The sequence below is a fragment of the Gasterosteus aculeatus genome, chromosome 21 (assembly GCF_964276395.1).
Source record: "Gasterosteus aculeatus chromosome 21, fGasAcu3.hap1.1, whole genome shotgun sequence".
NCBI classification, from domain to species: Eukaryota; Metazoa; Chordata; class Actinopteri; order Perciformes; family Gasterosteidae; genus Gasterosteus; species Gasterosteus aculeatus.
In genome coordinates, this window is record NC_135708.1 from 17933732 (window position 1) to 17957975 (window position 24244).

Here is a 24244-nt window from a genome sequence, read left to right on the forward strand (position 1 = left end):
GTGTCAGGTTTGTGTCACTTATGTAGCCGGGTTTGTGAAACATCCTCCTCTGGGTAAATCCAAAATGTACACAGGTCTGTGTTTAAGCCCCCCGAAGCTTCATCAAGCCCGAGCTTGGCACCACCACGCACTCGGCCCCTTCATGATTAAATATCAAGCAACTCCACATGACATTTTATTAGTCCAACAAGATGGATGAAATGGCCAGAATAAAGTAGGCTGTGTCTTTTCACTTTCCCACCAGCACTTGCCTTTTCTTCTGTCCGGATTTTCTCTGCTTCCCCTCCTCTACGAGAAGTGTGTGTTAGGAAAACGTGATGGATTTCATTCGGGGGGGAAAAAGGGGGACTTTCAGCGGCGAGAAGGAAGCGCACATTCTTGTTTCACATACCTGACGCCGCCGTTCACCTCCCTCCGTGTGTGCCCCCCCCCCACCCGCCCGGCCCCCATCTCCTGTTGTTCTACCTCAGATCTCTGTCTGGAGGATTAAGCGTCTCCGGCGGCGCGTCTCTGCTGTCTTGTAGCGTTGTGTGTTGTTTGGGATTCGCTGAGGCCATTTCAGCAGCGCAGCGTGACCCGGCGGATCGAGGGGTTTGTGGCGGGGGGGGGCGCACTCACCCTTCCTCACCCGGCGCACGCGGACCGCCGCACTCGTTACCTGCAGTTGTCGGGGGCGGGGGGGGGCGGTGGGGGAGGGGTGGGACCCGGACCCTGTTTAGCTGCAGGCGTCAGCTGGGTTTCTGTGTAAAGGCATCGGGGCCACGGAGACGTTGCTTGAGAGGAAAAGGAATGATAGATGTGCTTCCTCTCTGTTTTCTCAAGTTTAACACTTGGGCACCCAGGGGTCCTTCCCCCTCCCCGCCCCCCCCACCCTGTGTTCTCCGTAGCCCGGGGCATGCCAGAGGAACTCACAACCCTGACTGAGAACAGGGGGGAAAAAAAGCAGCAATCAAGGAAATAAGAGGAGATGAATGTGGAGAGGCCGATGCAAAACAATCGCTGTGTTTGTGTAACGCGGAGTCGTGCATGCGAGGGAAACAAAAAAATGTCTCCCAGCCTCCTTGAAATTACAGGGAGAAAAGGGCTGCCTCATTTTGTGTAATTTCACTTTCATGTTTTCATTCCTTCGCTGTACGCTGTTGATTCGTTTTGGTAGCCGTCCTTATCTCGATGGCTGAAAATTACATTTAATTGCAGAGGGGGGAGGGAGGGGGGGGGGGGGGGATTGGCTCTGTGAAGAAGGAAAAAAAAAAAAAACCCTCCTGCTGCGCGGCGGCGAAGCCAAACACTTTCCCATAACAACGATTGCGTTCGCTCACGTGAGAAGATGTGCAGTTTTTGTTAAACCTTCATAAAGTGTGAGGAGCACCGAGGGCCCTTTGGGTGACACACCTCCGGCAGTCAGAACCGGGCCTTGTTGACACCTGGACCCGTTTGTTTTGACCCGGGCCTGTCGCGCCCGCTGGCTGCTCCCAGTAAACACGTGTTATCACTCCGCCAGAAGTGATACGTGCCTACAGGGATGTGCTTATGTGTAGACAACGTGAGCGTGACCGGAACACACACACACACACACCAGGGAGAAAGGGGGAGGGGGGTAAGGCAGGGGGGGGGCTGAAGGAGAGTCGCGGGTATTCAACCGGACAGCCAGTGTGTGTGAGAACTGACTCGGCGCTGTACGGGAATGTCTGGCGCGCCTCCAGAAGCGTCCCACAGAGAGGGGGGGCATCCCGCTCCATGTGACCGTGAATGGAAAGCCACCCCCACCTCCCTGGACCCACCCAGGCCTTTGATGTCCGGGAGGGAGTTCTGGGGGAGGAGGGGGGGAGGGTCACACAGAGATCCCTAGCAGCTCCGGGGGAACATAGCTAACGTTAGCGCCCGGCAACCTTCACCGCGGCGCGCCGTCTGCTGCGCCCGGCCATGTTTGAGAAGGGGGGGGGGAGAGCCGAGCCGAGCCGAGGTTAGCGGGACACGTTCCGGAAATATGTTCTCGATGGGTTCTTTTGAAGTCCGTTTCAAATATGCAGCTCGACAGATTAGATCCCTGCGACGTCCCGTCAGTCGAGGTGCTTACTCATGAAAGCTGCGAGCGTGTCCGCGTGTTTTGGTCAGCCTTTAAAAAAAAAAGGTGTTGGTACCTCCAGTGCCAGGATGGTTTGAGACAGCTCCATTTATAGTAGTGAGTTAAGAGGTCACGACCCTCCACTGGATATTTGAGTAGTGACATCAGCCATCGGTTTATGGGAAACGCTGAGTTCTGCATTTTGGATTTGGCCTGAAGGGTCGCAGCACGACGCCCAGAGAGAGTTCAATCATTGAATCGCCAAATAGTCAATATCACTGATTCGTCAAACGTGCTAATGGCTCAATTTACACAGGAAGAAAAAAAAAACACACTTACTGGTTCACAACCACTGAGCGAACTCCATCTGCGGATGAAGACCATCCTTGCGTAATGGCATTAGCAGAATTCTTTTTTACAGCCTATATTAAGAAACAAAATTAACAATCAATTCATGAGGAGGCATCATGTGTTTTCAAAAGGAAGGTGGAAATTGTCGGCCGAGATGGTAAAAATGTCCTTTTGAAGATGCATGCACCTTTACTTTTTGCTTTATTCTTTCCTAAGCAAAGTAGATTTGAACTGCTGCCGTTGTTGCCATCGCTAATGTGGAAAAGGGAAATCCTTGGAGTGGGCTTCAGCGGCAGAACCCGTTGAATCTTTAGAAGCCCAGAGTATACACGAGCCTTCCTCTGTTTGTGTCTGTCTCTGGGCCTCTGTCTTGTCTCTCTCCCCCCTTGTCTTCTCCCCTCCTCGGGTCTCAGCTGGCTCTCTCCCTTCGGCCCTTTGATGTCGGTGAAAGGGTTCGGAGCTTTAAAGTGCTTCTGTTTCCGCTGTCAGGAGCCGCCTCTCTTCCTGCTCTCGGGTTCGGGCTTTCAGAGCGGCGGCAGCGCTGTGCCGTGGCCGGCTGGGTGGGGCGGGCGGGCGGGCGGGGGGGGGCCGCGGGGTCTCTATGGAGGTGGTGAGATCGAGCCGAAGTGGGAGGTGGAGATGGGGGGGGGGGGGGGGGGGGGGGTGTCTGTGTGATGCTGTCGGCCTCGGTCAGCAGAGAACCTGACACCCGACGGATCCCAGTTCCCTCCAAAAGCCGGCTCGCGCTCACTCGGCCCCTTGTGGCCGCGGCGGCAACGTGTGAAGACAGATGTTTTCATGCACATGAGCACATGTGGTGTAAACCTTCCTCCACAAAACCCCCATGAAGCACCATTGCAACCAAGGACTTTCACCAAAGGTGCCGCGTTTTGCATTTGTGAATATTTGCCACTTTGAGTGCACCGCGAACGCACGAAGGAGCCAAAAGACAGACAAAGACACTGCAGGCGATGCACAGCGAAGTCAAAAACATGACAATATAGTTACACTAATAAATGTATAGATTATAGCGAGCGAGTTGTTTTTGTGCCGGAGCGAAAGCAAGCGGGGGACCTCTTTGTTCTGCTAAGTGCGCGACAGGCTCCTTTCCACAGACCCGATTTAAACATGTCATCGCAGGGTAAATACAGGTGTAATTAATTGCTGTAATTAATTGTGGCCCTGCGTTGGGGCGTGCAGGCTCATTACATACTCGATAGAGTGGGATCGTAATGAATTTATTCAATTACACCTGTGTTCACCCGGCTGCAACACGTTGGAATGTCTGCCGTTAAAAGGGCCGAAAATCAAAATGAGAGACATCTTAACTCGACTTAATCTGAGTATAATGACTAATACTGCTGCAGAAAGTATGATTTTTTTTATTTTTAAATTCTGTTTCCTGGATCGTATTTAATTTAAATACCAAATTTTCCATTTCTCTTGCTTCCATTAGCAAAGCAGCGGATAAATGTCCGGTAGATGCCGGTCTAAGTGGTTTTGGAGAACATTAATAGATATTTCTCAATGTGAACTTGAGTATTCGTGACTTCTCAAGCTGTTTTTGCTTTTGTCAAATCTCCGCCTTGCACCACTCCGGCAGCTGTTCGTGTAAAACTCCGACCCACCAATTTCCTATAAACCCTTCTGTGAAGCACACATTTCGATTCCGTTTCATGCGTGACCATTTCATGCCCGGGGCCAAAAGTATTTTTACTGCCCCGTTTCATCAGGCCGTCGTGTCGACCGCTGCACCGCAATGATACGTCCCGGCCCGAGTGATGTCATCGACCTTCACCGCGACCCCGGCGTCTCCTACTGCAGCTTCCGCCCGCCGAAAAGACATTATTAGTGTCGGCAGTTTTACGCCAACACACACACACACACACACACACACACACACACACACACACACGCCCAAGAAACCGCAAAATCTTTTGGGGGCATATTTGCACTCGGCAAGTGTGTGTTCATCCGGCGCAAAGAGACGACCGACCGCCACGCGATGTCCTAAAGGGGCGCCGGCTGCTTCCAGCGAGGCCACGTGAGAGGAAATGGCTTCCATATGTCGGCAGCTCGGTCTCTCCATGAGCCCCGTTTGTCTTCTTTGAGGGTTAATGGGGAATTATGAACCCACGGAGGGGAGGTGGAGGCGCGAAGGAAGAAGTTTTTCTTCTTTTCTTTTTCTTTCTTTCTCTCCGGTAAGGCGAAGAGGAGCCCGCGGTACGGCTTTGATGTAAATCTTAAATCAGGTGTAACTAAGACGCGCACACCTACCCAGCCGCCGCCGCTGCACACACACGCGGGGAGCCAACATTCCTGCACATTGCTTCCTTTCGTCATGTTGATCAATGCACTCCGCCACATGCTAAGGCGATCACGGGCCTGGCAGAGAGCGAGCGGAGCGGCGCCCCGGGTCTCGGACGCCCTTTTTGCATCCGTCTCTCTGCCGTCCGGCTAAAATCCCCCCCCCCCCCCCCCCCCTTCTTCTTCCGCCCCTTTCCTCCCAATGCGTAGTCCATATCTTCACACGCTGCCTCCTCTTCCTCCTCCTCCGTGACTGCTGTTCCTGCTCTAAACCGACTTGCTCCCTCTCTCCAACCCATGAGCGTTAAACAAGCTGAAACCTCGCCGAGGCACCCGCGCCACCATCTTCCCACCAGTCAACACGTGTGCCGTCTTTCTATGTCTTTGCCAGGGTCAGTGTGTGTGTGCGTGTGTGTGTGAGCTGCATGGTCGGCATCAAAGTGGCTCCGCGGCTGTCTGGTGGATCTGTGTAAACGAGGCGTGCGATGGTGGCATGTGGGCTCGCGTACCACAAACACAGTTGCCCTCGGCGTGACTTGCGAGGCGCGGAGGAAGCAAAAAAACAGCCTCTCGCGGAATCTCTCGTGGACAAACCACGGAAAAGCGTGAGCATAGTGTTGGCGATCTTCTCAGCTGTCCCCCCCTTTTGCACACCTTCACACCGAGACGTGTCCTTTTCACCAAAACGCCGGGCGTCAGCATCCCTGAGACATGTCGTCACGCACAAGCCTTTGAGAAATCTCCTCCCGTTGCCCCTTCGGGCTCATTACAGAAGTTGGTGTGTGTAGATGCCGTGTGTGCGTGCTTGTGTGTGTGCGTGTGTGTGTGTGTGTGTGTGCGCTCAGCACTCGTTATTGAGCTCTTTCATTAGGATGGCTGTGAAGGGGAGCGACGGAGGAGCCGCCGGGGGACCAGGGGACGGGGCGGAGGTCGTAATTGGGCAGTTTGGCTCCCCCGGCCTCGCTCAAGGTCACCGCCAGACAAAACCGATCTCGCCCCCCACCCCCCCCCCTCCTCCTCCTCCAGTCTTTTCCCACCCTGTCCCCTCGCTCCGCACCTCTCCTTCTTAAATCCCAACTTCGTCTTGCTTCGCTCATGCTCTCCTCCTCCTGGGCTCTTTTGTCACAGTAGACCGGCCCGCTGGGGAGGCACAGAGAAGTGCAGGGGCTAATTTGGTCTAATCTCTTAGCCTGTTAATGTCTGGCTGATATGTGGATTTCTCCACGTCCTCGGGGGGGGGAAGGCCTTTGTGGTGAAGGCCATCATTATAAAGTTCCCTTGCCCTCCCAGCCAATTATAACAAGGGAGAGAAATGAGTTAATCTCCAACTCGGCTCCTGAGAAGTTCTTCTTGATTCTTCCCAACTTTTATTTTACTTCTCAAAGGCAGGAAAGGTTTTTGATTCGAAAAACAACAACAGCCCAACAGCGCTTATGTTTTCAAGACACTTGCTGAGGGATTGTGTACAACATTGCATCCGTCGTTTTTTTTTTCCGTAACACGTTTTCTTTTGCTCAAAGCCGAGTTCCGAAAGTGGAAGGGTAAAGCGGTGCGGCGCTGCTCGTCTGGAGACGGCCGGCGGTGAGCTCGCTCCGACGTCTCCCCTCTGATTAAGACGCGGTGGTGAGAGATGCCTTTGATCTGAGGAAGCGTCTGCGTAGGGAGCCGTTGGAATGCAGCGCTCTCCTCGCCGCCTCGCACATGCGGGCAGAGAGATAATGCCACGGCCCATTTGTCCGGCCTTGCCGCAGCCAGCGCACCCACGACAGCGGAATCTGGAACCGTGGGAGCAGCTGGATTATCGATGTTTTTGTGAAAAAAAAATTAAACCTGAACTGTGAACCGTGTGTTTTCAAATGTCCCAGCAGCACCAATGAGGACTCGTCCACACGCGTGTTCCTCGGCGAGCGTTCCGTGAACGACGTGTGCTCACGCTGCCTCTTGTCTTTCTTCCCTGTGTGTCTCTGCAGGCCTCCCGGCCTGGCGGGCAGTCCGGCTTTCTCAGACATCTCCCTCATCCGGATCTCGCCCCAGAGGAACCCCTCCGTGGGGGCGGAGTCGCCCTTTCACCCTCCGCACCCTTACATCAACCCGTACATGGACTACATCCGCTCGCTTCACAGCAGCCCCTCCATCTCCGTTCTGTCGGCCACGCGGGGCCTCAGCCCTGCAGATGGTGAATAAAGTGAAACGCACACCAACCACACACACACACACACACACACACACACTATCGCAGACCCGCGGCTCAGATGATCGCTCAGATGCTTTGCTTGAAATTGATCAGAGAGGTTCGATCGCTATTAGCGGGAACCTCAATTCTCTGGATCAGTTTAATTCCTCTTGGAGATCAGAAGAGGTCAGGCGAGAAGCAACGAGATCCGTCTTTATTAACAGCCGGGGGTTGGTGAGATGTTATCCGGGGGGGGGTGGGGGGGTGCACGGCAGTGTTATGAGTGCGGCGTGAACCATGTGGGTGGGGGGGGGGGGGGCGTGCAGGTTGGAGGGAGGCTAATCCTTTTGATCTGTGAGTCGTGTCAGAGACCTCTGGAGGATGCATCAGTGAGCGGGAGGGTCACGCACAGTTCCAGCGCTCACGCATGGGGGGGTGGATTCAAGTTTAGGTTCGGGGAGGGGGGGCGGCGGCGTTGTGTGTGTGTCTCCTACGGGGAGCATGTGTTTCATGAGATCTCACCATGGATCTGGACTGGGGAATCAATTAAGGTAGAAAGGCAGCAGAAAGAGTTAATTAAAAAGATCCAAATAAGAATTTACAATATTTCTTAGGAACCGAGTGTTCTGTGGTGAATTTATTGGATGTGTAGTAATCTTAAAAATAATATATATATTACGATAATGGCACCAAAAAATTGCTAAATTTGCTGTTTTTAGGCAACATATATATTATATGAGACTGTCATCTTTTCTTTAGACATGTTATAGATCAAAACAAAAATGACATAATAATCAAGAATGATTGTTCTAATCTTGTTATATTATTTTCATTCATTTTAATATTAGTGGTTATGCAAACCAAAGCTTCTCCAGCCAGTGGTAAAATCCAGCACAGCAAATTTATTTAATTAACATTTATTGAAAAGCATATTTAGCATTACGCATTTACCTTAAAGGTCTTGAAATGGTCCGATGACCTTACGTCATCAGCCATCGACCTCTCGACACACTGGAGTGTATTTCTGCAGATTTTGCTCCACTTCCTCTCCTCCTCGTCCGTTAGAAGTGAGTCTCGCACATCCGCCTGCTCTCCTGCACTCGTCGAGCGCTTTTAAATCAAAATTTTTCCCTCCATCCTAGGATCCGCTTTTAGCTCATAACGCTGTGAACGAGGCACCTAATTACTCCTTTAATCAACGCAGTGATTAATTAACCCATCAGCTTTTGTGTTGTTAGTATATCACCACGCTTACAAGGTGCCTCCTTCTTCAATGTGCTATTTTTTCCGCATTTGAATAATGATGAATTAATTAACGGAATCTAATGGAGATTTAAAGTGGGTGGGATTTAGTGCCACCCTCTTGCTGCCACACATTTGCTTTCACGTCTTTTCACACACTTTTTTCTCTCTTCTCCATGTGAGATGGGGGTTCAGAGGTAAGCTGGCCCTGATCCTATTGTAATGCTGAAGGAGCACCCGGTGGCTCACCGAGTCCTGAGGCACATCTCTGCCCGAGTGCCACACCGACAGCCTGCCCCCCCACCACCCTCCCCTCCCCCCGTTTCTGCCCCCAGGATCGATCCTTGATGCCAGCGTTTCTGATTTAGAAATTCTGCAAAGCCCTTTTCTCTGCGTGTTGGATACTGAATGGGCCATATTATGCTTGAATGCAAAAGCAAAGCTAAGGCGGAACAGCAGAGACAATTAAGAAACTCCCCCCTTCCACTGAAGACATAATACCCAGATCGAATTAATTTAGATGTTTTTTTTTCCTACATTTATTCCACCAATCAGGGATGCATTTTGCCGGCATGCAGGCCGGTCTTAAGAGGAAATCTCCTCATACAGCGTTCCTTTATTTATTTCCTCTTCGTTTCTTCAGTTGAGGGAAAAAAAGAGCTGCAGCACTCTGTAGGTCTGAACCGAGTCCCTATTTGCATCCAAAACCACAGTGTTTGTCTTTTCCCTCTCTCTTTCTTTGGATATTTGCATAAGGAAGCCCACCACCAGATGTTTATTTTAAGGATCTGGCTCAAGGACTTACAGCAGTCTTTAAGTTGCAATGGTAGAATCGTTAGGCCTTTTGTTTCCCCCCGTCGAGTTTTAAGGCCGCACCCGTCGAGGAGCAGGCTGCATATCTGCAGGCCCGATGTGTGCAACACACACGCAGCATCTCTGGCAAACAATGTGTCCGCCCACATACTCTTACCACACACACATGCACACACTCTCTTCAAGGTGATCAAGAGACAGTGAGAGAGAGAGAGAGAGAGAGAGAGAGAGAGAGAGAGAGAGAGAGAGAAAAGGCTGTTGTACTGTAAGACTATCCGTGCATCAATCAAACACTAATGCACGCTCACTGTAATCTCTGAGCACGCCAGCGCTAATCCCCAGTGAGGCTCCCCACTTCAGGTGAGGCTCCCCGTGCAGCTGTTCTGCTTGATGGTGCTGCTAATGTGCTCGTTACTGTTCTGCTGAGCTGGTCGTCATCTGCTGCAAACGAACGGAGGTTTGTCTTGCGGCGCCGTGCGGGTGCTCGTTCCTTCTCTGCTCTCTCTTCTTCAACCCCTGCCCCCCGTCGCCCGTCGCCCTCCAACCGGCATCCTCGCCTCCATGTCTGTCCCCTTCACGATTTCGGGCCTCCTCCTTGCTGACGCGATGGTTCTCCCTCTGCAGCCCCTCACACGGGTCTGACCACGGCCGAGTACTACCACCAGATGGCCCTGCTGGCGGGCCACCGGAGCCCGTACGCCACCGACCTGCTCCCGTCCGTGGCGTCCACGGCCGGCGCCACCAGCGCCACGGCCCTGCACATGGAATACCTGCAGGCGATGGAAAGTAAGTCCGCGCTGATCACACACAACCTGAGGAACCAGTAACTACATTCTTCATAAAGCGTTACGAGAGAGTCACACTGACTCAGGGTCAGTGTTTAACCTAATATCTTTAATTTTGGTTATTTCTAGACACATTTCTTTGCATAATGTTGCTGTAAAAACCACGGATTTCTCTAAATTCTTAACTTTCATGAGCTACAGTAATAAAAACACCCATTTGTGGCCTTTTGCCAAGGCACATTTCCATACATAAAAATTATTCATACTTAATTGAATTAATTTAGTTAATTTAAGTAAATATTTGGAAATATTTTTTTTCCTCCACATATTTTTACTACACATTGAAACAATTCCAAGTAACATCCTAAAACAGGACTTTTCAGCTGGGTGAAAAGACACCCACCACATCCATGCCTACAGGGATTAGACCTTTAAGTACCACGCGTGCTTACCTGCACATTATAACATGGGTGGCCCCGGTGGGAATTGAACCTCCACAATGCACCTCTCTCTTGCACTATATATAGATCGAGCTGCAGCTCAGCGGCGGCGCGGAGGGACCTGCGACTTTACTTTGACACGATTTAAATGAGCTTTTGTCTTAATGTGTTGGGCTCAGGGCTGTGTGCAGAGGACTTATGCTAATGAGTTATTTTAAAGTGTAAATAGGAAATTAAACGCACACTGAATCTCCGAAAGGTCGGACAGCCTCACCCCGCTCGCTTTGATGAGAAGGTATTTAGTCAGGCCGGCGCCGCTTTCATGGAAATCCGGGGTGAAGTTCCACCATTCCTCAGAACAAACTAATTAAAACTAGCCAAACTTGTGCGGGTATCAGAAAATTAATTGCTATTGAGTGGGAATTGGAATGTCCCGCCATTCATCAGGAGAGAAATCCTTTCTTCTGTGTCACTTTTTAAGATTAATAGACTGAAACAAAACAATTAGGGCCAAATTTAAGTGGAGATGGGATGCTCTTCGCTTAAAGAAAAAAAAAAAAAAAAGGCTTGTGATCATTGCTGGTAATAACTCATCATGTTTCAACAATGTGTGTTCCAACGACGGAAAAATTAACACCTTAAAGCTTTCAGAAAGAAAAGAAGAAAAAAAAAACGTACAAAGAAGAGAGTCAATCAAGAGGCTTTCGCTGATAATCTGGGCTACTGTGTTACTGCTGCTATTTTAGTCTATTTCACATCAGTGTAATTAGCTTCAGAGAGAGTTTTGCATGAAACAATGGGCCAATCCTGCCTATTTGTGCTTTAATGGGCCATTGTCTATGTGCCTAATTAGTGCCACAGCTCTCATAGATCACTAGGCTAAAATCTGTATGAGTTCATTTTAATTTCCCCGCTATTTGCTCCACTGATGGTGTTTTCCCATTTAATGGTTTCACATTTAGCGGCGCTTTGAACACGGAAACTCCTGTTTGGTACAAACACAGCGTTTTCTTGCAATTACTGATTTGACTTCTTTTGCTGCAATACGAGATCCACAAAAAACGCTTCCGGACGGATCTTCAGGGGTCACACCTCAGCCTCCAGCTTTGACGGCGTCCCTCTCAGGTGGCCCCAAATTATGTCGGCGAGGGTTCAACCCCAGTTTTTTTCCCCTTTTGCGACGGCGTTCGTCGGGCGTGTCTGAACACCCCCCAACACACACACACACACACACACCCCAGCCACGAGAATTAATGACGCGGCGCGTAACCAGCCGTCCCGTCCATAAATCAAGAGGAAATTAGAGGGACGGTGCCGCTACGAGCCGGGACGCTCCTCTCTCCGTCTCACCGGTTAGCCGATTCATCATTTGGGCTGCGCATTAATAAACACCACTCCCATGAGGCTTTGCAGTGGCGGGACGCTGGCCTTTCTCCTCAGCAGAACACCCCTCTCGCTTGTAGTGAGTAGCAGAATTCACCAGTGGTTGATTTGTCAGTTCAGATGTTTTCCAAACCTGGGAGGAAAAAAAGAGGATTGTTTTTAGCAGGATTATATATTTGGTTCAAGCTGAATGACATAGTGAAAAAGAATTGGCACGCCGAGGATGCGTCACATGACAAACTGCATTGTATTCAGCAATTGTGCGCGCTCGAGGGGATTTGCACACGCGTGCCCCGTCTCCAACACCTCCTTCAGCAAGGCACACAAAAAGACACATTTTCCATACAATGACAATGTAAAGGAGGCGTCGCTCCGCATACAGCGGCGCGCGGTAGTGGAGACGCGGGCCTGTGTTTGCCAGAACTCCACCGCTGCCACCGCCACAGAGGCGTCCACACGCACACACACACACACACACACACACACACACACACACTCTGATTAACATGTGAATGGAGCGTTCTGTAATCGTTGGATGTGTCAAACGAGAGATGGAGCATTTAGGTTCGGGAGATGGATGGATTGTGGAGGACGTGGAGGCGCTGGGGGGGGGGGTGCGGGTGGGGGCGCTGGGAGGGGGAGGGGGGTATTAGGGCTGCGTAAGCTGGTTTTGTTTGCCTTCACAAAATAACTCAAAATGTTTTATTTGCGAGTCTTGAGTCACAAAGTCATTGTGTCGGTTCACGCACAAAGCGCGACATCCCCTCAGCGCCCCCCACCCCCCCTCCCCTTCCCCGTCACCCTCTGTTTTTCCCTTGTCTTGTTTGTGACATCTCCATGTGAAAAGACAACAAAAGTCATGTTTTAATCTCCACCCGTGGCTCATTGTGCGCACACAGAGAATGGTGGCGCCGTTTCCGCCTTTTACCTTTTCAAAACCCCCTTTTGAGTATTTCCAGTCAACACTGATTGCATTTGAATAACGAGTCAAATCGGACTTGATTAAATAATACCATACACAGTCAGAGCATTTCTCCAACATAAAAGGCGTGTTTTCTCATGGATGAAATGCAAGCAGTGCATCAAGTGACAGCCGAACACTCATTCAGATAAGCCCTTTGTCGCATGATTGACAAGAGTGTCGTCCGTTTGGGTTCGATCGGGTTAGAGGATTTGGAGGAAGACGATAAAAGTTGGTTCCACAGTTTTGAAGATGACGTTTTTCCTCACTCCGATCTCGCCCTCCGCCCACATCGTCCCGCAGACTCCCGTTTCTCCAGCCCGAGGCTGCCGTCCAGGCCCAGCAGGAAGCGCCCGCTGCCCATCTCGCCGCTCTCCGACCACAGCTTCGACCTGCAGACCCGGATCCGGCACTCGCCCAACTCGCTGGTCACCATGCTCAACAACTCGCGCTCCAGCTCCTCCACCAGCGGATCCTACGGGCACCTCTCCGCCGGAGCCATCAGGTAGTCATTTGCAAATGTGTGCTGCATGTATTTGACTTAAAGGTTATTATTATTATCTATTAACAGAACGCTAGACGTGTGGAATTGGAAAGAGGTTTTTAAAAGGTAGTGGATTCCATTGAACGTAGGATTCAGTTTCTCCGGAGCTTTCGTGCAGAAAAATCTGGATATTTCAGCCTCTGGTGCTTTGATTTGTATGCTTTTTTCTTTTTATCCATCTATTGTGCGTCTCCTAGATTGTCCCTTTTAAGTTATAAACTCGTACACTGTCAGGATGCCTGTGGGGAGCCTTGATTGATTGTGCTTCTTTCAAGGTGGTCACATTGAAATGTGCCGTTGATAAAGCAAACAGCAGCCTCTCCGCGGGGGGGAAATGATGAGGTATCCATATTTTACCGGTCACATCGCACTGCAGTAGAGCAGAGGAGCGTCGTCCACGTCCAAAAAAAACAAACCCATGTGGGTGACGATCTCCCGGCGGCCTCGCGTCAGTCATCCGGTTCACCGCGCGGGAAACATCGCATGCATCACGGCACCAGAGGCGCGCGCCGGCGAGCAAAAGAAAAGAAGAAGAAGAAGAAGAAGAAGAAGAAGAAGAAGAAGAAGAAGAAGAAGAGGAGGAGGAGAAAAGGGAAAAGCAAAGATCCATCGCCCCCACCCACAGCCATTGATCAGCGATCCGCGCGCAGAGCCCTGATCAATCACGCGGCGCGCTCGGTGACAGGGCCCCCGGATGGCCGCAGCCAACGGACCGATGAGTGATATGACAAGCCCGCGGGCCCCCGAACGCGTCTCGGCCCATTGATTTCCGCTCGGCTTCGTAATAAGATCGGCAGACGTATGGGGCCGCGCGGCGGGAACGGAGGACGTGAACGGAGGCCCCGGCCGGTCGGAGGCGGTGCGGTGGCTTCTGGGATTTTTTTTTTTAGGGTAAACAAAGTTTGCTCGGGTTGAGGGGGACGGCGAAGCGATTCGGTCTTTAGTTACACGGCTGTACGACACACTCCGGATTTGTCTGTGATCCGTATCGTTTGCCCAGTGGAAGGACGACACGCCGCCTTACGCACAGCAGATAATTCACCGCGTGTTAACAAGCCCAACATCCATTGGCAGGGATTCGCCGGCAGGCCCGCGGTTCCAGCATTACCACACCGCCTCCTGTCAGATTGTCCTCGGGGAGGAGAAGCTATCCAGAACAATCCATTTATTCACCGTCTCCCCCCCCCCCCTTTTTTTTTTGTTCCTTGGCAAACTGATGTTTTGGTGAAGTTTAATCCTTTGATCGTTCTACCTTCCCGCCCTCTCCAGCCCGGCGTTGAGCTTTGCGTACCCTTCGACCCCGGTGGCTCTGCACATGCACCAGCAGCTGCTGGGCCGTCAGCCGGGCATGGTGGGCTCCGCCTTTGGCCACAGCCCTCCGCTCATCCACCCGTCGCCGGCCTACGCCACCCAGAGGCCCGTGCCGGGCATCCCCCCCTCCGGGCTCAGCGCCAGCGAGCGCTCGGCCCTCTCCAGCGACTCGGCGCAGGTAAGAGCGGCGGCCGGTGCCATTCATCATCGCGGGTAATGGATAGCGCCGTCGCGTGCCAGCCACGTCTCGTGGAGAGTTGCGGCGCGCTAACGTGGTACAGCCCCACCCCCCCCCCCCTCCACCAGCTCATCTCCCGGGAGTTTCCTCCTACTTGTGTCGCCTCTTGATTTCAGACTGCCGAGCTCGGCGCTGAGCGGCGCCGGCAGCAAGTAACAGGGGGCTTGTTAGCATAGAATCCCACTGCTGACTCCATTAATCACTAGAGAGAGAAAAGGGACACAGAGAGGGAATATTGACATGGATGGATGGATCCAAAGGGGCTTTTTCTCTCCACACACTGCCCTCACTGCATGTGCGGGCCCAAATTTGAAGTAAATATTCCATGTTTATTACCCGTCCTCGCCGCTGTTTCCCATCCCTCAAATTTGGTGTCAACGTAAATTCAAATTGGGCACAGCAGTGTGGTTTTCCTCCTTCTCCCGAATGGACAGAATATCGCAAAGGCGAATCTCATATGTTGGTTATCGGTCTCAGAGACCTGACAGCATCTCTACAATCTCTGTGAAAAAGAGTTAACACTACAAACGTGTTCCTTCTTTTACTCTCTCGAGCTTTGTATTTCAACAACATTTGCCCCAAGGGGAAATATAAGCCAGGGCCAAAGCCGGGTCATCCGTCGGTTCAGTGAATGGTTCATTGAATTGGTCCATGAGTTTGTTTTAATTGCCGTGATTAGAGGAGCTAATACGAGTCCGTGAATTGCATGGTTTTTCATTCGCCCAGTTAAAGCTCCGTCTGGGACTATTACGGTTTAACCACAGTTGTGTTTTTTCTGCTTGATGAAGCCAATGATTGATTGACTTATAAGCATCACATGCATTTTTTATGATTTTACAGAGGATATCGTAAGAAAATAATTCGTGTTTAATATATATTCCCTGTCTCCTCAGACCAAACCAACAAGTGAATCTGCAGTGAGCAGCACGGGAGACCCGATGCACCACAAGCGCTCCAAAATGAAACCAGAGGAAGAGTTGCCGAGTCCGGGCGCAGTGAGCGTGCAGGTGAGGGTCGTCCACACTCATGATGCAAATACGTCCTTCTGCTGTTTTCATTTTTTTTTTTTACCTTTTTCCACTAGTCCAGATAATGACTGAGAACAAAAGAGAAGCTCACCGGCCCCAGTTTGCATTTATTTACCTGCATCTGGCTGTTTCCTCGGTGTTTCCCACCGCGCTCTTATCGGCCGCTGTTTCCGAAAGCAAAACAATTCATTGATCTCTTGGGAGACGAGGAGGAAATTGTTTTTGCTTTTGTTTAATCAAAATTTTAAGTGGCTGCAAGGAGAAATATGATAACAGCAAGTGTTGGTATCTGCGGGAGAAACCTTATTAGAGTGGATATTCAGGCGGCGGCGGATTCAGCCTGAGGTTTTGAGGGGTGGGAGTCCACCAGACTCCTCGCCGCTCCTCTCAGCCGGCCGACTGTGACAGTGAAATATGTCTTGGCTAATAGAGCGACCTACAGCAGGAAACAGGGGGTTAGGTTCCTCAAACGCTCGCCCCCAGTCCTGTCGTATAACAACCCCCCAAAACACAGAGCGGGGCTTTCAGCGCTACATTTCCGCTCTGCACACTTTTTTCCCCCCAGGCAGCCAAACAAGGCCGGATTCACAGGGTGTGACCTTAGATGTAAACCAGCAGGGCAAGAAGAAATGGTTGAAAATGACAGATTTGGACTGACTGGTTTTTCTCTTTTTTTTAAATATCTGTCTTTTTAAACATTTATTTTCACAGCGTTGTGCTCGTATTTTGCACTAGAACTTTTTCCACTGTTGCTCCTCAGGATCACCCGGACGGGATGACCCTGGTGAAGGAGGAAGGGGACAAGGACGAGAGCAAGCAGGAGCCTGAGGTGGTTTACGAGACAAACTGCCACTGGGAGAACTGTTGCCGCGAGTTCGACACGCAGGAGCAGCTAGTACAAGTGAGCAATGCACTTCTTTTTTTTTTTTCTTTGTAAACGGCTCGATTGTCTGCAGAAAGCTTTCCTGTACGCCTCCAAACCTACAATATCCATATCCTGAAATATTGTGAATTGATTTCAACAGGAACACAATAAAAACCCCATTGAATCAAGGTTCTGCTTGCTGCTGTTCAGCAGATGTTTCGCAGTTCTTCTCCAGCACCAGCAGTTTCTTGTAGGGAAACAAGTCTACTTTAAGATGGCTGACAACCCACATTAAAACTCACCACAAACCTCTTGGTCTTTGAACGCTGCGAGCTCAGGAGATCCCAACCGCTCACGCCGCCTCCTATCAGGCCAGAGCCGCGCGGCCTGCGCGTCTGCGCTGCAGGCGGCTCGACTGGCGCTGCTGCTGGATTCCTGATCGGATCCAGGGACAGTGGTAATGGGCCCAGAAGCCGGAGAGCGCATCTCAACAGCTGAGCGCCGCTAACTGATTTGGCGGGTTAAGCCTCCCGGAGTCGGGGCGGCAGCTTTGTGCACAACACTGGACCTTCCTCCTGTCCTGTTATCACGGCTCGCACAGAGCCCGGGAGATGGATGGCTCACTCGCGGTCAAAGCCAAATATTAATGACATTATGCCCGCCCGCGACCCCCTCCCCCCCCCGCGTCCTCCCCCTCTACTTAGTTCTGCTGCTCTATCGCGGCCTCTGAACCGCTCGCCCGTCGGCCCTCTGAGGGAGCACACTGAAGTTGGAGAAGTGGTGGAAATACACCAATATGACGCTGTGAACAAGGGACGCCGAAGTGCATCCACACACACACACACACACACACACACACACACACACACACACATGAAACACACATCAGCACACATCTGATAGAACGATCCCCGGCTCTCCACAGCTGTCTATCTGCCGTCTTGACATTGCAATCCTCAGCCGCGGTGGTAACCCCTATCTATAATTGATATCCTCAGCGCGGAATGGGCTGCCTCCCGCGTTTGAAGGGTCTCGGCTCAAAGGTGGAGAATCTTGACAACTTCTTGCCCCTGTTTTCAGGGGGCGGGACGAGCTGAGGCGGTGGGAGAGGAGGCGGGAGGACGGCTGCGTGATAGAGGGGGAAAGCGCGCTCACTTCCGTCCCCCTCCCCCCCTTCCCCCTTGCTGTAATCACGGCAGGTGGCCATCCGAGCAAAACAGTCCTCGTCCTCGCTCCTCGTGCGCCATCCTGCCCGAACAACCCCCCCCCCGCCCCTTCTTTCCCTTTCTGTTTGACTTTCCCATGTTGCGTTATATTTCAAATTTCCCATTCACATGCAGATATGCAGAGAGATGCCAATAAAAGTCCTCGCCTACAGAATCCGTGCCCTCTAATTCAGCAGAGCGGACGAGCAAGCGCTCTTATCTCCCCCCCCCCCCCTGTAATAGGATAAGTACAGTATTTGGACCACAGTGGCTCTTCTCACACACTGGGGGGGGGGGGGGGGTTTGGGGGTTCCATATAACCAAACAATGGAGCGTCCCTTCCCCCTTGTACTTGTCTTCTGAAATGGCTTTAGGGGAGAAAAACATGATGAAAAGTCTCACTGGTTGAAACCACATTTTAAACGAGCAGCTTTTGCACAAAGTTAATACTCGACGATTAGAATATGGGACGGGCCGCGGTGCGTCTGCGTCATCGGAAAAACGCACCCCGGAAGCGTTAAACGCGACAGCCGCGCTGATTCAAACACCCCCTTTTTCCCCTTTGTGGTTTGGCCTAATTTTAGAATTAAGCCTTCACACCACCCTCATCGCTCCCCACCTTGTTGAAAAGCTCCTCAGAAACACGCCTCTACCCTCTCAGGCCGGCTCTCACCACGACATGCCGCCGCGCTCCTTTATCACCCGCGTTAAAGCGCTCTCGGTGCAGCCGATAAGATAAACATCAGATCTGTGCAATTTAGCTCACTTATCTGGCCTACCCAGTCAGCAGAAGCGAGGCGGGTGTCAATTTTAGTTTCCCATGTTTACTTCATTTATTATATTTCAACTCTCTATACCTCTCCGTCTCTCTCGCCGCGCTCTTTCTCTGGGCATTTCCTCTCTCTCATTTTCGCTTTCATTTCTGTTTCTCCCTCCCCCTTTTTTCCCCTTGAAGGGAGCACTTTTAAAGATAAGGCCTGGTGGCTTCTTTAATGTCTCTCTTGAAGTGGGCTTTGTTCACTCTTTTTTTTTTTTTTTTGTCGCTGGAGATGCCAACCCCACACTCCCATAACTGCCCAATATGGCCTCGCTCAACAAGCTTTTATTTTCCCATTGATGTGTTACTGATGCGGCGCAGTTCCCTGGAACAGGTGTGGTGTAAAAAAGCATCTTTGTTAAATAAAAGTGGTGCCAAATTTCAATCTGCATTCAGTTGGTTGTTTCTATTTCAGGCTTGCTAAGGCTGTTTTAGGGTGAGACGGGGGGGGCGCTGATGGGGTAGGTGGTCTGAGTCTGAGTGTGTTCTCGCAGCTCATCAGCCCCCCCCTCCGCAGTCTTACCACCCGGTTCCAGGTCGTCTACATAGGTGGCGCTTGTTCTTCGATGGGGAGCCGGCTCTCCCTCGCCGAGGCGGCGGCGGCGGCGGCTGCGCGTCTCCCCCGGTGTTAAAGGCAGATAAACGCGGGCGCAGTTTGAAGGCGTCTACCCCCCCCACCCCCCCCCGCCCCTACCCTCCCCCCTCCGGCTGTTGGCGCAGGCTTTTAATTGGTAAAATGCAGATTTTTCTTGATCAGGAGAAGGATTAGGTCGCTTATCTGTCAAGAGTATCTCACTCTCAAGATGAAAAGACTGTGCTGAATTACACACGCCAATTCCAGCTCCCTGCCCCCTGCTCGCTCGCATCCTCCCTCCTACCTTCGCTCCACTCCATTTTACATCCTCCCTCCTTCTTCCCTCCCTTCTTTGCCTCCCCCCCCCCCCCCCTCCCCCACCCTCCATCTCTTTACACAAAGCACTTCAGCAACTGACATCACAAAAGAGCATATGATTTATTAGGCGGTGTTTGATAAAGCTAAACGGTGTTGCGGGTCCCACAGCTTAGTGAAATTGCCCTTGTAAACAGGCCCTCTTTTCATGCACGCTCGCATTCTAATGCATGAGGGCTGCGTCCCAGAGAGAGTTTGATAAGGAGACATGGAGACGGAGGCTAAAGTGGGCAAATGCCGGGAAATAAGGGGAGAGGAAAACAAAAAAAAAGATGGGATTACAGTAACGTGTGGAGAGATCTGCTTGAGTGCAGAGGGAGAGAAATCCTTATGAATCAGAATTTTGGAGAATACAGAAAAATAAATGTTAAATTGTTTGTGTGCTTTAGTGTTATTTATATGTACGTGTCTTTGCCTGTCTCCCATGCAGCAGGGTGTATATATGCATATATATATATATATATATCATACGGCTTCAGTGTCCCCCAGCGTCCGTGTCCCCGGCGCTCCCTGTCGTGCGACTCCCTCCTAAATCCATCTTGGTGGCGTTTTTACAGTTGTTGGCCGATAAGCTGGCAGGGGGAAGATGAATAACCTGCCGCGCCGCCGCTATCAGCACCTGTTTGTCGATTTAGCCGGCCGACGGGGCCTGTCTGCTCAGCATGGAGATTATTGATTCAATAAGAATTGCCATTAGATCACGCCATTAGGTCCCCCCCCCCCCCCCCCGCTGTCTGTCCCCCTCTCTGTCAGCTCGGAGGCCCATGCATCACCCCCCGTCAACGACCTCCTCCATTTGAACAAACGGGGGTTGCGGGTGTGTGTCCGTCGGCGTGTTGGTGCCAGCCACCCGCGTGATCCGCCGCCGCCGCCGCCGCCGCCGCGCTCTCCCATCGCTCTCGGCCCGGGGGGATATTGAACGCTGCCGGCGGCAGAGCGATTGCTTGCCACGGGGATTCCCTCTCGCGGAGAGGGAGAGGAGGGAGAAGACGACTCAGGCTTCCTGAGGCTCGGGCCGAGGCGGGCAGCAGATCAATCTTGGGGGGGAACTTCACTAACGTCCGCGGCCGTCCGAGTCTCCAATCATTTTCCCGTGGAATTAGTCTTGTTTTGTCACTTTAGAATTAAAAAAGTGTCAAGTGAGAGTAATGGAGGTCCATTGCGGATGTATTAATGTCAATTTTACTCCTTGCTTTTGCTGTCGCACCCTGCTGTTACTGCGCTCACTCATTTGTCGCCCCCCCCCTACCCCCCCCCCCCCCCCCCCCTCTTCGGTGCTGATGGGAAATGAGTGCGCGCTGGTCGAAAACGTCTTGGGAAAAGAAAGATTTTCTCTCTCGTAGATGTCACGGTTACGGTTACACGCGGGGGTCATGATCTGGCCAGTGGGGCGGGGGCAGCGGGAAGGCACAGAGATGCCATTGTCAGAGCCGTGTCATGCCTGGGGGAGGACTGTCCCCGAACGCTTTATTTGCTTTGGTGCTGCATGTTTTATAGCTCAACAATCTTTGCGAGGAAGAGCTCAAAGAAAGCACCACCCCCCCCCCCCCCCCCCAGACGTTTAAGAGCATTTAAAGTCAAGTCTCTGTTTATCGCCCTTCCTTCCCTCCTGTTTCTGTCCGTCGCTCTTCATTCACCCCCCCGAGGTAAAAAGACTCCTCTCCACTGCTCTGGAATGTAATAATACCCGTTTGTACTGCTCAGGATATTGTCTCTGTCTCCGTGGCTTTAAATTGCTCCCTAAAATGCACTTCAGAGGCCTACGAAGGGGAGCCAGATGTCGACTTTGTCCCCAAAGGCTCTGCGGTCCTTCATTCCTCTCTAACATCCACCGCTACCCCAAGTTTCACAAGTTGGCCGGTGAGGGAAGCGGAAGGAGGCAATGGGAGATGGAGAAGGACCGCGTGGCTGGAGCTGTGACGCCGCGCATCCAGGCGCCGCGACTGAACTCTAGATTTCTCGGCCCGTCTCCTCAGCTCCCTCCCGCCTCTCCTCCCCTCCTTCCTTAGCCTGACATTGTTGCCACGGCAGCACAACTGTCAGCGCTTGTCACAGCGGGGCGAGGGCCCAATATGATACGGGGTGACAGGTTTTTTATTTCAAAAAATCCTGTTCCGATCGGACCCCGAGACTCACGAGTCAGGCGGAGAAAGAGAATGACTGAAAAAAAGAGAGAGAGGGAAAGAAATGAAATGAACACATAAAACGATGCAGGAAAGTGAATGTTTTTATTTCCCTCTCGAGCTGCAGAGCAAAGAAATTCCTCCGGCTGAACAACAAATCAGTGTCACGGCCAAATAGTGTTCCACTTTGGCTAAAGTGCTTTCATCTTCTCTTCTAGCACATCAACAATGACCACATCCACGGGGAGAAGAAGGAGTTCGTGTGTCGATGGGAGGAATGCTCTCGAGAGCAGAAGCCCTTCAAGGCGCAATACATGCTGGTGGTCCACATGCGCCGACACACCGGGGAAAAGCCCCACAAGTGCACAGTAAGGAAACTGCAATTTGCCTTCCCGCGTTTGCAGGCGAAGGGCTTTTTTTTTTTTTTACATGTGTGAGATTCAGGCCGCGTGAGTGAAGTGCCCTTCTCCCTCGCCCCGCAGTTCGAGGGCTGCGCCAAGGCCTACTCCCGACTGGAAAACCTCAAGACTCACCTGCGCTCGCACACCGGAGAGAAACCGTACGTGTGTGAGCACGAAGGCTGCAACAAGGCCTTTTCCAACGCGTCGGACCGGGCCAAGCATCAGAACCGAACACACTCGAACGAGGTACTGAAAGAAACCGCCGCCTTTTTGACTTCGCGTGCGTTGGCGCGCTCTTCTCACCCGCCGCGCGTCCTTTCCTTCCTAGAAACCGTACGTGTGTAAAATCCAGGGCTGCACCAAGCGCTACACGGACCCCAGCTCCCTGCGCAAGCACGTGAAGACGGTGCACGGGCCGGAGGCGCACGTCACCAAGAAGCAGCGCGGAGATTACCCGCGCCCGCCGCCCCCGCGGGAGCACGGCGGGGGCGGCGGCGGCGGCCAGGGCCGGTCGCCGGGGCAACTGCCCCTGGGTGGGTACACGGACCAAAGGGAGTACAACCATGCTACCTCAAAACAGGATGAATGTCTACAGGTCAAGTCCATCAAGACAGAGAAGCCCATGGTGAGACTTTATTCATTCATTTACTCATTCATTTCATTTGCTACTAATTCCTTTATATTAACATAGCTGGTTTGAACTACTACGTTCCTGTGGGATGTAACATTGAAGGTGGGGCGTGCACGTTTAACACTGACTCCTTCTAATGAATGCACTTTCTCTCTCAATCCAATGCTTCGGCATTTCTCTCCTTCCCTTTCTAAGGACAGTGGGTAATCAGGTGAGATAGGTATCCCTTCACATTGCACGTAAATATTCTTTCTCACTGTTTCCCGTCTCGCTCATCGTGTAACTGTCTTTTCTCGTCCCACATCACACGTGCTTGACTTTCACCCCCCCGCCCCTCCCCGAAAAAAGAAAGATTTGTTCTCATTGGAAGTTTCTGTCATCCCACACATTCATAAAAAACGCTTATTCCACTCATTTCACATCGCTTTGAAGAGGGGCGATGGTGTTTGCCAAAGGGGAAAGCATGTTCTTTCGGAGCGATGCCCGTGCCGTGAGGGCGCTGAAGCCGTGCCCGCTACGGCCCAGGGGTCCGCCGCGCAGCCAACTTCGTTCGGCGGCAGACAGGGCGAACAATGTCCGCGCTTGATGCCAAAGAAAGTTAATTCCGTCGTTCCTCAGTGCAACGCAGTTCCTCAAACTCAGTCAACAAACAAACTCACACAAGAGGCCTTTTATCCTCGTTTGCCTGTCCTCTGAAAACAACACAAACATGCTTTCTCTTTTCTCTCTCGTTGGGCGTGTTTGTCTGGACCGGCCCACGGGGAGGGTGGGGGTGAGAAGGGGGGGGGGCATTACTCATGCCCCAATAATGTACAAAAGTTTCAAACATCAATGCGGCAGTTGATCGTTTGGTTCGCGCAACCAGCTCACGCTGCCATGACGACGCAAGAAACTGTCTCTCGTTCCCTGAAATAAACTCTCTGAAATAATCACCGGCGTGTACTTTCCTCCTCCTCTGTGCCCGTCAGACGTCTCAGCCAAGCCCTGGCGGTCAGTCTACATGCAGCAGTGACCAGTCCCCCGTCAGCCACTATCCCTGCAGTGGAGTCCAGCTTGCTGTGAGCGCCGGACGCTCGCTAGGGGAGGGGCTGGAGGAGGACGAGGAGAAAGAGGAAAACGAAGAGGAGGAGGACTGCGTGGGCGAGCGGGCCCCCATCATGGACTCCACAGTCTCCACGGCGACCGCGGCCATGCTGACCCTGCAGGCGAGGCGGAGCGTTGGCCGCCCGCTGCGCTGGATGGAGCACATGAAGATGGAGAGGCTGAAGCAGGTGAACGGAGCGCTGCCCAGACTGGGGCCCCTGTCCCCTACACCCCCCCCGAAAGGTTCCACACTACCCAACATCCTGGGGAAGGGTAAGGCTCATTTTAAGTTCCACCATTAAATAATAATAAATGATGTAAATGAATGTAAAGTGGGGATGAGAACATTTAGCCTGAATGCTCTTAACGGGTTAAACCCTTTAAACTGTGCAACCTTCACAAAATTAAAATAATAAATAAAAGCATGTAGCTTCCTTATTCCCACACGGGGCATCTTTGACCGCGGTGAAATATCCCCTTTGCAGAGAATTCAAACATCACCACAGATTTGTGTTTAAATCCGGCTGTG

The 24244-nt window shown here is 51.8% G+C and overlaps 1 protein-coding gene across 1 annotated transcript in view; it reads left to right on the forward strand.

Annotated features, from left to right (window-relative positions):
* Nucleotides 1–24244, forward strand: part of gli3 (GLI family zinc finger 3) — an 80168-nt gene that overhangs the window by 51568 nt on the left and 4356 nt on the right. Inside the window, exons 5-14 of the mRNA XM_078096087.1 lie at nt 6694–6899; nt 9576–9737; nt 12824–13025; nt 14334–14553; nt 15507–15620; nt 16402–16542; nt 21819–21968; nt 22083–22247; nt 22330–22626; nt 23601–23988. Coding sequence (XP_077952213.1) covers nt 6694–6899; nt 9576–9737; nt 12824–13025; nt 14334–14553; nt 15507–15620; nt 16402–16542; nt 21819–21968; nt 22083–22247; nt 22330–22626; nt 23601–23988 — 2045 coding nt within the window. The remainder of the gene's footprint in view (nt 1–6693; nt 6900–9575; nt 9738–12823; nt 13026–14333; nt 14554–15506; nt 15621–16401; nt 16543–21818; nt 21969–22082; nt 22248–22329; nt 22627–23600; nt 23989–24244) is intronic.